General features: G+C 42.7%; 1 protein-coding gene across 2 annotated transcripts; it reads left to right on the top strand.

The window, feature by feature from the left end:
* The first annotated feature begins 1 nt into the window (after nucleotide 1).
* LOC110505614 (transforming acidic coiled-coil-containing protein 3) lies at nucleotides 2-9,952 on the top strand. 2 transcript variants are annotated; one of them, XM_036962316.1, is made up of 18 exons: nucleotides 2-146; nucleotides 3,820-3,997; nucleotides 4,258-4,388; nucleotides 4,529-4,575; nucleotides 4,686-6,527; nucleotides 6,609-6,720; nucleotides 6,873-6,921; nucleotides 7,005-7,206; nucleotides 7,300-7,358; nucleotides 7,458-7,588; nucleotides 7,807-7,888; nucleotides 7,970-8,131; nucleotides 8,211-8,278; nucleotides 8,366-8,409; nucleotides 8,510-8,670; nucleotides 9,194-9,300; nucleotides 9,401-9,521; nucleotides 9,647-9,952. In XM_036962316.1, the coding sequence occupies exons 2-18, from the start codon at nucleotides 3,821-3,823 to the stop codon at nucleotides 9,710-9,712; spliced, it is 3,561 nt and encodes a 1,186-aa protein (XP_036818211.1). In that variant the 5' UTR covers nucleotides 2-146; nucleotide 3,820; the 3' UTR covers nucleotides 9,713-9,952. The 2 variants fall into 2 exon arrangements, with proteins under 2 accessions (XP_036818211.1, XP_036818210.1); XM_036962315.1 differs by having other exon boundaries at nucleotides 4,686-6,720.
* The last annotated feature ends 2,719 nt before the right edge of the window (nucleotides 9,953-12,671 follow it).

Raw genomic sequence — 12,671 nt, 5'->3', positions numbered from 1 at the left:
GTTTATTTAATTGGTCCAAATCGAGGCGTTTAAATTCGAAATCTACTGGTCACTTGCTCATCGAGGGCATTTCGAAAACGTGAGCTGTGTGTGGAGGTCGTTACTGGATAGAGAAGTTATTTTCTGTTTATCTGACTTGAATTGAGGTATGTAGCTATCTGGCTATCTGCTTTTAAGTTCATCTATCTCGCATAATTTCTTAAGTTGTTGCCTGACTCTAGTAATTTAACTAAAGTTAACGTTGCGTAAGGTAACGTTAGCTAACTCGCTAACTGACTTTAGTTTCTTTCCTGCCTGAGTCCTACTTACTGAGGGCAAAATATAATTCAAAACAGGTAATTGTTACGCTAAACTTCCTAACGAGCAAAACGACATTAGATAACGTTAGCTGTCTTAAGTTAGCTGGTTATTGTAGTGTCAACGCGAGCCTCTAACCCGCATTGGCAGCAGCTGACGTTAACGTTGAACGTTAACATTTAATATTGTTATTTAACCTTTTATTTAATTAGCCAAGTCAGTTAAGCACGTTCTTATTTACAGTGACGGCCAAACCCGGACGAGGCTCAGCCAATTGTGCGCCGCCCTATGGGACTCCCAATCACGGCCGGATGTGATACAGCCTGGATTCGAACCAGGGAATGTAGTGAGGACTCTGAATGCAGTGCCTTAGCCTGCAGGGCCACTCGGGAGCCCACAAACGGTAGCCAACTAGGGTAGTGTGAACTGCCCAGTACATCACTAGGGCCAATCTCCCTGCCATCCAGGACCTCTATACCAGGTTGTGTCAGGGGAAGGCCTTAAAAAGTGTACGACTCCAGCGTACCTGAGTGCTAAGTCTAGGTCCAAGAGACTTCTAAACAGCTTCTACCCCCAAGCCATAAGACACCTGAACACCTAATCAAATGGCTACCCAGACTTTTCATTGCCCTCTTTTAAACAAAAACTACTGTTATCTATGCATAGTCACTTTAATAACTCTACCCACATGTATATAATACCTCAACTAACCAGTGCCCCCGCACATTGACTCTGAACGGATATCCCCCTGTATAGTCTCGCTGTTATTTTACTGCTGGTCTTAAATTAGTTATTTATGTTTTTTTTTAAACTGCATTGGTGGTTAGGGACTAGTAAGTAAGCATTTCACCTGTTGTATTTGATGCGTGTGACTAATAAAATTGGATTTTGACTACAAGTTTGCATATTACAGGGCTAATGTGTTGATGAATAGATGTTAGTTATGTAATGTGAGCAAGCTCTATTTGAGTTAACATTACCTAGGTGATGTCAGTGCAATGACAATTTGTAAAGAATTTTTTTTCACAATCAGACATTACTGCACTTACACAAGACAATAGCAAGACTAGCTCATGGCATTGTTCCAAACTTTGCTAAAGCTTCGAAATGCTCTGCCCCTTAAAATTAACCTAAAATGGCATACCCAAATCTAACTTCCTGTAGCTTGGGACCTGAAGCAAGGATAAGCATATTCTTGATACCATTTGAAAGGAGTTTCTTTGTAGTTTGTGGAAATGTTAAGTGAATGTGGGAGAATATAACACATTAGATCTGGTAAAAGATCTGCCCAAATGTGCTTAATTTGTTTTTTTTAATACATGGTCAAGTTCAGAACGGTGCATGCTCAAACAATAGCACGATATTCTTCACTAATAGCTACTGTAAATTGGACAGTGCAGTTGGATAAACAAGAATTTAAGCTTTCTGCAAATATCAGATATGTATGTTCTTGTTACTTACAACCTCATGCTAATCGTATTAGTCTGTTAGCTCAACCGTCCCGCGGGGGACCCACCGATCCTGTAGAGGTTCTAAACAAAAATGCTGCATTCGTGTTAACGTTAGTTTAGTTGACTATGCACCAAAGAAAATTACATTTTGGTCAAACTGAGGAATTCCAAATGAAAACACAAAGAATACTATGGTATATACTACAGTCATGTCTGCAATTCACTATCTGGTCATATGAATTCAGCCAGTACCTTGGAAGTTAATGTTAGTAAAAAAAAATGTGTCAGAGACACCTATTGTGGCCGGATGAATATGTATTTCTCCCCACTGGTAGCCACATGACTCTTGAACCTTTTCTCTCAAAGTTAATTGCAGATGACTTCTGTGTTGCTGTTTACATGCATTCATTGTCAACAAGGATCCAAACACCATACACTTAAATGGTGCATTTAGAATGTATTCAGACCCCTTGACTTATGTTACAGCCTTATTCTAAAATAGTTTTCCCCCTCAATCTAAACACAATACCCCATGACAAAGCAATCAGGTTTAGAAATGTTTGATAATGTTAAAAATAAACTCACATTTACATAAGTATTCAGACCCTCCACTCAGTACTTTGATGCACCTTTGGCAGCGATTACAGCTTTGCGTCTTCTGTATGATGCTTCATGCTTGGCACACCTGTATTTGGGGAGTTTCTCCCATTCTTCTCTGCAGATGCTGTCAGGTTGGATGGGGAGCGTTGCTGAACAGCTATTTTCAGGTCTCTCCAGAGCTGTTTAATCGGGTTCAAGTCCTGGCTCTGGCTGGGCCACTCAAGGACATTCAGACTTGTTCTGACACCACTCCTACGTCTTGGCTGTGTGCTTTGGGTCATTGTCCTGTTGGAGGGTGGACCTTTGCCCCTGTCTGAGGTCCTGAACACTCTGGTGCAGGTTTTCATCAAGTATCTTGACCTTGCGCTGTTCATCTTTGCCTTAATCCTGACTAGTCTCTCAGTCCCTGATGCTGAAAAACATCCCCACAGCATGATGCTGCCACCACCATGCTTCACCGTCTGGATGGTGCCAAGTTTCCTCCAGACCATCAGACCACAGAATCTTCTTTGTCGTGGTCAGTCCTTAAGGTGCCTTTTGGTTAACTCCACACAGACTGTCATGTGCCTGTTACTGAGTGGCTTCCATCTGGCCATTGTACCATGAAGGCCTGATTTGTGGAGTGCTGCAGCGATGGTTGTTCTTCTGGAAGGTTCTCCCATCTCCAGAGGAACTCTGACGCACTGTCAGTGACCATTGAGTTCTTAGTCACCTTCCTGATCAAGGCCCTTCGTTGTTTGGCCAGGCAGCCAGCTCTAGGAAGAGTCTTGATGGTTCCGAACTTCCATTTTAAGAAGAATGGAGGCCAATCTTATTGGGGACCTTCTATGCTGCATACTTTTTTTTGTTACCCTTTCCCCAAATCTGTGCCTGTCTGAGATCTACAGACTATTCCTGACCTCATGGCTTGGTTTTTGCTCTGGCATGCACTGTCATCTGTGGGACCTTTTTATATAGACAGTTGTGTGCCTGGCCAAATCATGTCCAATCAATTGAATTTACCACAGGTGGCTCCACTGAAGTTGTTGAAACATCAATGGAAACAAGATGCACGTGAGCTTAATTCTGAGACATGGCAACGGGTCTGAATACTTATGTAAATCTATTTGTAATAAATTAGCCAACATTTCTAAACCTGTTTTTGCTTTGTCGTGATGGTCTTGTGTGTAGATTGGGGAGGGGTGGACAATTTTAATACATTATATAATAAGGCTGTAATAAGGCCTTATTCTAAAGGGAAGGGGTCTGAATACTTTCCGACTGCACTGTAGCTAGATCCAGGCTGTATCACATCCGGCTGCGATTGGGAGTCCCATAGGGCAGCACACAATTGGCCCAGCGTCTTCCATGTTTGGCCGGTGTAAGCCATCATTGGAAATAAGAATTTATCTGACTTGCCTAGTTAAATAAAGGTGTAGATGTTGACAACTTTTGCTTCAGTTCCCTCACTTCTGTGTGCCTTTCTTTATAGGATGAGTTCTACTGCTGTAAACGATGAGAATTGTGGGGTCTGCACTGGAAGAAAGCAGAGCAATTCAGAGACAATTTGTGACATCTTTTCTTTTGATCAGCCGACTGGGAGGCCCTCCATTCTTCGCCAGTCTCAGGCAGAGAACCTGTCAAACAAAACTATAGCAAAGGGCGGAAAGGTACAGAATATGTTATCATGAAGCCTAGACTTGAAAGTCATTTCAAATGTTCCAGAATAATTCCCTCTGTACAATCTTGTGACTATGAGGATCTATGCTTGACTGATTAGTCTAGTAAAAAGCATGATCTTACACAATGTTTTGGAAAGTTGTTGACTCACGGCGAGTAAACTGTATAGAAAGAAAGTTGCACACTCTAACCAGGTTAGGTTTACCTGTTAGCATTTGTTTTCAGATACTCTTTTGGGTTTTGCTTTCAGGTTTGTTTTCAGACTCCAAGAAGAGACCCTCTCACTAAGAGAATAGTATCACCAACAAAGTCCCTTAAGATAGAAAGCCTGGATGACTGTAGTAAAGCCCTGGATACATTGCAGTTTACATCACCCGAAGAGTAAGTATATGCTTTTTTTTATTTTTTATTAGATATATGTATATATGTGTATGTGTGTGTGTCCCATCGGCAGAAAGCTGATTCATATTCTGGTATCAAGTTGAGATAACAGGTTTATCTGTCCTCTTGTATTTTTACAGGGTGGTACCTCTAGAAACCAATGGGCTTGTTGATGTAGCAAAATCAGGTAAAGAATCTGATTGGCTAAAGTTTCAAGATTCATTACCCAATACTACATTGTCACATTAACTACTTCAACCATAATGTTTACTTGATTTTCAACTTATTTTACTACAGACTTCACAAATGTGTCGTCCTATCCTGATGATGATATGCAGAGTAAAGGAGGTTGTCAGCTGTATTTTGACAACCTTGATGCCATAAATCCCTTCCAAGGGTCTACTAAAATGGTCCTCTCCCCAGCAAGGCCCAGTGAGCTAGTTGAAACTCCCAAGGCTGAAGAACAGCGAGAACATAATGTCATTGAAGCAGTTTCTGACAGGAATGAAAAGGCACTGGATGATACACTCCCGTTCATGCCATCAGTGGAAAATTTTCTTGCTGACTTCTCAGCCGATATGTGCTCAACAGATAGCAGAGTGATTACCATGATTGAGGACCCAGCCGACAAGTTATCCAACTCTGGTGAGGAAGAAACTGTACCATCAGTTAACCTCGACCCAGATCAAGCTGTGGCTATCATCTCTATAGCCGAGGAGACTCCTCTTCCACCAAAAGGTACATACGAATTTGATTTTGACAACCTTGATTCAGTCAACCCTTTCCAAACGGGAGGCTCCAAATTGCAGAATTCCCCTGTGCTTGGAAGGAAGCAGCCATGCGATGACTCTGAAAAGGTGGAAGTTGAAGAGTCTGCAGTAAAGGAAATGGAACCAGCAGCCATGCTTGAGGTGGTTCAGCCTGTCCTAGAAGCACCTGTCCAGCCAGAAATTAAACCTATTGCACTGAAGGAGACTACCAAGCCAGCTGAAGATGCTGTGGCCATCACCTCTACAGCCGAGGAGACTGCTCTGCCGCCAAAAGGTACATATGAATTTGATTTTGACAACCTTGATTCAGTCAACCCTTTCCAAACGGGAGGCTCCAAATTGCAGAATTCCCCTGTGCTTGGAAGGAAGCGGCCATGCGATGACTCTAAAAAGGTGGAAGTTGAAGAGCCTGCAGTAAAGGAAATGGAACCAGCAGCCATGCTTGAGGTGGTTCAGCCTGTCCTAGAAGCACCTGTCCAGCCAGAAATTAAACCTATTGCACTGAAGGAGACTACCAAGCCAGCTGAAGATGCTGTGGCCATCACCTCTACAGCCGAGGAGACTGCTCTGCCGCCAAAAGGTACATATGAATTTGATTTTGACAACCTTGATTCAGTCAACCCTTTCCAAACGGGAGGCTCCAAATTGCAGAATTCCCCTGTGCTTGGAAGGAAGCGGCCATGCGATGACTCTAAAAAGGTGGAAGTTGAAGAGCCTGCAGTAAAGGAAATGGAACCAGCAGCCATGCTTGAGGTGGTTCAGCCTGTCCTAGAAGCACCTGTCCAGCCAGAAATTAAACCTATTGCACCGAAGGAGACTACCAAGCCAGCTGAAGATGCTGTGGCCATCACCTCTACAGCTGAGGAGACTGCTCTGCCGCCAAAAGGTACATATGAATTTGATTTTGACAACCTTGATTCAGTCAACCCTTTCCAAACGGGAGGCTCCAAATTGCAGAATTCCCCTGTGCTTGGAAGGAAGCGGCCATGCGATGACCCTCAAAAGGTGGAAGTTGAAGAGCCTGCAGCCATGCTTGAGGTGGTTCAGCCTGTCCTAGAGGCACCTGTCCAGCCAGAGATGAACCCTATTGCACCATTGTCAACTGCTCCCGAAGAGACCAGCAAGCCAGCTGAAGAATCCATACCTCAGCCCAGTGCAGCCCCTTCCAAGGATGGTGCAGTGAAACTTGAGTTAAATTTTGATGATGACGGCGAGGTCAACCCTCCCCCAAAAAAGTTTGACAAAAGGCCTGTTTTGAAGCCGACATGGAAAAAGGCTGTACCTACAGAAAAAAAAGAACCTGCTCAATCCAAGGAATCTCCAGTGACGCCATTGGTCAATACTGATTATGAAATTCCTCTTCCCGAGGGCAAGTACAACTTTGACTTTGATCAATTTGACCCAAGTGTCAATCCATTTGGTACAAATGTAAAAATGACTGAATCTACAGTCTGTAAGGTGAAATCCAGTCCAGATGCCAAGGCACCAACCTCAGTCAGGGTGGCTGTCTACCCTGAGAACGTGGCAGAGCCTGTTCAGCAAGAAACTGCACCATCACTAATGTAAGTTCATTTTCATTTTGCTGCAACTTTATTATCCCCATTTTTTAACGAAGTCTTGATTTATATGTAAAGCATTATTGTTTTGTTTGAGCTTGTAGATATCACCTTAATGTAGCTACACCACACCACTCTTATGTTGGTTCTGTTTTCAGTGTTTCTATTGCTGGATATGAACCTGATCGTTCTGCCGTAAAAGGAATTGTAAGCCTTTTAAAATTTGTTTAAAAAATGTATTAATTAATTGTGGTGTGACTACTTGGGTGACATTCTCTCTCCAATTGTAGGACAACATTCCACAGAATCCGACACTTCAGATGGACTCTTGTGAAGTTCAGGATCCTTCCTCTGGAAAAGAGCAGGAACCTCCGACTAAACCTGACCAACCTTCGCTAAGCACTCCAGAACCCTTGGAACTCTGCCAATTTGAGCAGACCCCACAGAATGACATGTCAGAATTTAATGAGGACTTTGTTCCTGGAACCACATGTAAGTCAAATAAATTGACAAATGCATTTTAGTTGCGGTAATGCTGACTTCACCTTAGCTTTTTGACTAACTATAGTCCCTCCTTCCCTCCAGTCATGGCGAATGACTTTGACAGGCAGATGGACTACCTGGAGCAGTTTGGGTCCAGCACTGTAAGTATATGCTTTGTACTTTTATAAATCGACTATTACATGGTTTGTTTTGCATTTTAGGCTTTGGGCTTCCTCAATTACTTTGCATTTTATATTCAGTTTAAGGAGTCGGCACTGAGAAAACAATCACTGTACCTCAAATTTGACCCACTAATGCGGGAGAGCCCCAAGAAGTCTGGCGTCCCTGCAGGACTCGACAACCTCCCACGACCTGCTCCCCTTGCTTCACGGTATGTTACTCTCCTGGTCATAATCACAGGCTTTTTTTTACCATCTGATTGAAAAGAAATGCCTTATGTTCATCTTAAAATGCTCTAATTGTAAATACGTGTTTATTTGGTCTAGAATTGAGAGCATACTTAATCTGTAGTTTGTCACTAAAATGAGTTTGAAATGCAATGGTGAATATCAAGGTGTTTGCGCCAAGTCTGAGGGATGTTTCTTTCAGTGTGGAGACCCAGAAGACTGGAACCAAGGAGGTGAATGGACTGAAATCTGTCAACCCTAAACTGCTTCATGACCTACCACCTGTAAGTTGCCTGTCCTCAAAGATTCTACTATAATGTAGTAATGTGGGAAAACTGTTAAATGCAGGTCTTCACTCCCTTTAGGTTCAAGTTGTTGGTCCTCGGACTCTTGTGACGAATTCCCCTGTTCTTGAGAATCTGGTCCCTACTTTCCCCCAACCAGCCAACCCTGATGATAACATCATAGAGGTTCTGAAATACAGTCAGCAAGATATGAATGTTGCCATTGCCAAGATCCAGAAACAAGTAGGTGTTTTCCTCAAATGTTTCACTCATCCCTTTTCAATCCAATCAGCATTCATTTACAAGGGTTTATTTTTTATAGGCAAAGGAGAATGCGGATGAATGGAAATCGAAGCATGACACGCTATCTCAGGATAATCATGAAATGGGGTAAGCATTTAAGCTTAGTATTTGGTCACTGATTTCTAATTTCAGACCTATAACAATTGTAAATATCACTGCTTTTTGTTTTTGCAGGAAAATCATGTCAGCGTTTGAAGCCACAATCGCTCAGATATTGGGTACGTTGTAATGCAATTTGGAAAGTTACCAGAAATGTTTTGAAATGTAATTTTCATGTAAAATGCATGGCTTGGTGTGATGTCATTGTGTCGCTGGCAGCTGATAAACAGAGGGAGACGGAGAAAGCCCAGGCTGACATCACTAAAGTCCTGCAGGAGAAGGAACAGTTATCAGAGGACCTGAATGCAATGGAGCGGTCCTTCTCAGATCTCTTCAAGAGACTAGACAAATACAAAGAGGTCATCGAGGGTTACATAAAGGTCAGCATGAAAAAGGATGTCATGCCCTATGCATTGGGCCCAGTGTTTTGCACCATGTGAAATGCCTGGATTTAAATGGGATATTGCAAGATTCTGGAAATTAAGCTGCTTTTCTGCCTTGCTGAGAGTCGATGGACTTGTGGATACTGCTTTCTGTGTGCAGTAGGAAGTAAGTTGGAGGTTGTTTACTGTTCCGGTAGACCTCCAGTCATTGTGCTGACGCTAGTAACATTGGCTCGCAAAACGATCTCCAACTTGCTTCTATTGCACGCAGACCTAACAATGGTATCCAAAACTTAATCTTACGAAGTAGAAAAATGGCTTAAATGCCAGAATCCCTTTATAGCCCTTTCATTACAGGAGACTCTTTCCTTTTCACATGATTGTGCAAAACACAGGGCTCGGCTTTGGTGTAGGACAGTAACATTGCTATGAAGGAAGAAATTAAAAGGGTATGTGTAGGTCCTAGACTTTACTTTGCCAACATCATGACCTAGGGTTTTAAATGTGTGCCCATATTAAGAATGAAGAGATGCTGAAGAAATGTGCTCAAGATTACCTGGCTAGGATCAAGGAGGAGGAGCAGCGCTACCAGACCCTGAAAGCCCATGCAGAGCAGAAAATTAGCCTGTAAGACTCATCAAACTATACTCTGTGCAACATAGTTGCAGAATTGTTTAGTTGCTGGGCTTTGTGTAGGTTCACTGGGCTGACTTACTCTTATCCTCAGGGCAAATGGAGAGATTGCGGAGGTGCGCTCCAAATTAAAGTCTGAGGTCGCTGCACTTCAGGCCCAGCTGCGCAGGGAGCAGCTAAAGGCCCAGTCACTGGAGAAGAGCCTTGACCAGAAAGTAAGTCACCTCAATCTGAAGTAGTCCATGAGGCTGCTTTTATCAGTTTCATTTGTTCTGAAAAGTTTTTTGCACTTATGATGGTTGATTTGTTTTCTTCCTTGCTGATTTTTCTGTCCCCTCAGGTAAAAGAGACTGAAGAACTCACCAACCTTTGCGATGAACTAATAGCTAAAGTCCAGAAGGGCTGAGTTCAACCTTATGTCTGTCTGACGTTGTTAGGTTGTCAAGATTTTTTACAAATCTGAGTATGTGGTGGTCCTGATGAACAAGTGTGTGTGAATAGTGCTTTGTAAATATGTTTTGTTGCTCTTGATTGGAGATCAAGTGCCATAATAGTATTTCACTAGATTTCAATTATACTGATTCATGTTGGTTCCTTTTATCAATGTCGGCCTTTATTACTGTAATAAAATTGTTTCACTAATCAATATCAGTTGTAGCGCCTTGCAAGTTTATTTTAAATTCTTTGTATCCCAAATTTTTCAGCCACAAGGAGGTGCTGTTTACCATAGAGTATTTTGGACTCCTCTAGTTTCATGCATGTTATTGCAAGTTCCAATTGAGCATAGCTGTGACATTTGTACTTATTTCAGAACAGTAGCTAAGTGTTCTTCCTTAGACGTTTCTAGTGGTGAGCTGTGCTGTTAATGTCAACCATTCAGTAGCTTCCTTATCCCTCTTCTCTCTAGAGCCAAAGCTCATCCCGTTCTACAATGCTTACAAGAAAACAAATGGGATGCCCTTATACAATGCTTTCCTTCTTCCCTGGGCAGCGTAGTGTCATCACTCCCTGAGCAGGACAATGCACATCCTAAACAAAAGAAAATCCTTCCTAGATTGGAGTTGACTGGTAGTGAGGGGAGAAATGCTAGTCAGAACGAGCGCTCTCAGTCCTCAAACCATCTATCCAGTCATTAATTCATTCCATTACCACTGGCCCTGGCTGCCCTGTCTCACCCTGTATAGATGACTAGGTTTTCTAGCCAAGTCGGGAGGAAAGTATTAACTTTTGTAGGAGCCTCCTGATGGTCCCTTTCTGGAAAGACCGGTAACTTAAGACTGGGACAATACCAGTATTGGGTTATTTTTTTTCAATGGCAAAAATGAAAAGTCTTGATTCTTAACCTGCTGTATGTAAAATATTGTGTGCTACAGCTTGGAAAATGAATGTGACTGGATGACGATTGTTTCCAACATTAGGGCTGTTTTGTTCCTAAAGAATTGAAATCCGAGTTGTTGGTATCATATCAAGGAAACAAGTATCGGGACACTAGTCCTGGCTCTAGTCACTGACCTCATTCCCAGTGGCATCCTGTGTAACTTTAAGCAGTTAGGCAGGCCAGAGGCTTTTACCAACCTCGATCATTTTCAGACTTTGGGAAAGCTCTTGCACAGTGGTCATTCAAACTTTTCTCACCATGGTCCTTCATATTATACATGTGATTTTATAATTGAGACATCAATCAAGCATTTCTAGTAGGGCCTAGTGTTTCAACAAAAAAAAGTAAGTTCAGCCAGAAAGTTGAGGAGTTCCTTACTAATTAGTGACCTTTTCATCAATTAAGTACCAGGGAGGTGCAAAAATCCTAGGTTTGCCATGGAATGAGTGACACGTGCTTTACAGGAACAGAGAACCTTGAATTGAGGCCATGAACAAAGTGTAAATTTGCTTGTCCTTTAATCAAACTTCAAATGACTTTCTACTTTTAATGGGGTACATCGATAAGATTGTCAAACATAACCAATTGTGTAAGTACTTGCATATAAACTAAATATGATTAACCTGGTTGGCAATGTCAAAGGTAGACTCAGCAGAAAGTAAACCGCAGTGGGTCAATTTCTGCAACAAAGAGCATTGAAGCATGAGGCTCAATGTCTCCACTGTTTTGATCCTGTGGCTACCACGCTGTGAACAGCTTGAAGTGAACCCATGCACATGGGCAGCGCAACAATTGGCCCAGCGTCTGGGTTAGGGCAAGGTTTGGCTGTGGTAGGCCATCATTGTAAAATAAGAATTTGTTCTTAATTGCCTTGCCTAGTTTAAATAAACATTCAATAAAAAAAATGCACTGACTGAGATGTCTTTCATCTCACTCATCTACGTATCTGCGGTGCTGCTTGTGGAAACGTCATGTCGCCGAGTCTACCTTTTAAAATATGAAATACAGTGCATTCGGGAAGTATTCAGACCCCTTGACTTTTTCCTTGTTTTGTTACGTTGCAGCCTTATTCCTCAATCTACACACAATACCCCATGACAAAGCTAACAGTTTTGTTATTTTTTTGCAAATGTATTAAAAATAAACGTATTCACATGTATTCAGACCCTTTGCTTAGAGTTTCAATTGAGCTCAGGTGCACGTCAGAGCAAAAACCAAGCCGCGAGGGTGAAGGAATTGTCCGTGGAGCTCAGACTGTTAAGGCACAGATCTGGGGAAGGGTCCCCAAAAAATATCTGCAACATTGAAGGTCCCCAATAACAGTGGCCTCTATTCTTAAATGGAATAAGTTTGGAACCACCAAGACTCTTCCTTTACAAACTGAGCATTTGGGGGAGAAGGGCCTTGGTCAGGGAGGTGACCAAGAACCCGATGGTCATTCTGACAGCCCTCCAGAGTTCCTCTGAAGATGGGATAACCTTCCCTGCAGCACTCCACCAATCAGGCCTTTATGGTAGAGTTGCCAGATGGAACGACGACTCAGTAAAAAGCACATGACAGCCTGCTTGGCGTTTGACAAAAGGTGCCTTTAGGTGCCTTTAGACTCAGACCATGAGAAACTAGATTGAACTCTTTGGCCTGAATGTCAAGTGTCACGGCTGGAGGAAACCTGGCGCCATCCCTACGGTGAAGCATGGTGGTGGTAGCATCATGCTGTGGGCATGTTTTTCAGCGGCAGGGACTGGGAGACTAGTCAGGATCGAGAGAAAGATGAATGCCGCAAATTACAGCGAAAAGGGTGATACACCTCCTAAAAATAAAAGTACAGAGAAATCCTTCATGAAAACCTGCTCCAGAGCGGGTGAAGGGTCACGTTCCAACAAGACAACAACCCTAAGCACACAGCCAAAGCAATGCAGGTGTGGCTTCAGGACAAGTCTCAATATCCTTGAGTGGCCCAGCCAGAGCCTGGACTTGAACCCGACCT

The sequence above is a fragment of the Oncorhynchus mykiss genome, chromosome 25 (assembly GCF_013265735.2).
Source record: "Oncorhynchus mykiss isolate Arlee chromosome 25, USDA_OmykA_1.1, whole genome shotgun sequence".
NCBI classification, from domain to species: Eukaryota; Metazoa; Chordata; class Actinopteri; order Salmoniformes; family Salmonidae; genus Oncorhynchus; species Oncorhynchus mykiss.
The sequence above is the reverse complement of the archived record's forward strand: the minus strand, read 5'-3'. Positions and strand labels throughout refer to the sequence as shown.